Source organism: Penaeus monodon, chromosome 32 (genome assembly GCF_015228065.2).
Source record: "Penaeus monodon isolate SGIC_2016 chromosome 32, NSTDA_Pmon_1, whole genome shotgun sequence".
NCBI lineage: Eukaryota > Metazoa > Arthropoda > Malacostraca > Decapoda > Penaeidae > Penaeus > Penaeus monodon.
In genome coordinates, this window is record NC_051417.1 from 3,161,888 (window position 1) to 3,162,211 (window position 324).

At 41.0% G+C, this 324-nt stretch overlaps 1 protein-coding gene across 1 annotated transcript in view; it reads left to right on the forward strand.

Moving 5' to 3' along the window:
* The window catches only part of LOC119593291 (regulator of nonsense transcripts 2-like), a gene marked incomplete at its 5' end in the record, with an annotated part of 18,619 nt that overhangs the window by 8,018 nt on the left and 10,277 nt on the right, over positions 1-324 (forward strand). Inside the window, one exon of the mRNA XM_037942220.1 lies at positions 132-279. Within this exon, the coding sequence (XP_037798148.1) occupies positions 132-279 (148 nt within the window). The remainder of the gene's footprint in view (positions 1-131; positions 280-324) is intronic.

Consider the following 324-nt stretch of genomic DNA (forward strand, 5'->3'; position numbering starts at 1 on the left):
GGGTTCCCCCAGCAAACTTCATTCTCTGGCCATTTCTTGCAGCATTAGAGACCACTTATTGGAAAGAGTGTACTTTATACACCAGATAATATATTACTTTGCATAACTTCTTTCTCTAAATGCATTTCCAGAGCCTTGTTCCTGGTGCCAAGAACAAGATTAGATTTATTACCCTTCTACTCTCGCCTGGTGGCAACGCTTCAGCCTCTTATGCCAGACCTAGCCACTGATTTAGTTAACATGTTACGGCAAGATTTTAAGTACCAAGTGCGGAAGAAGGTGAGAGAAACAAGTAACTAGTTTACTCCCTAAAGTAGTTTGGAT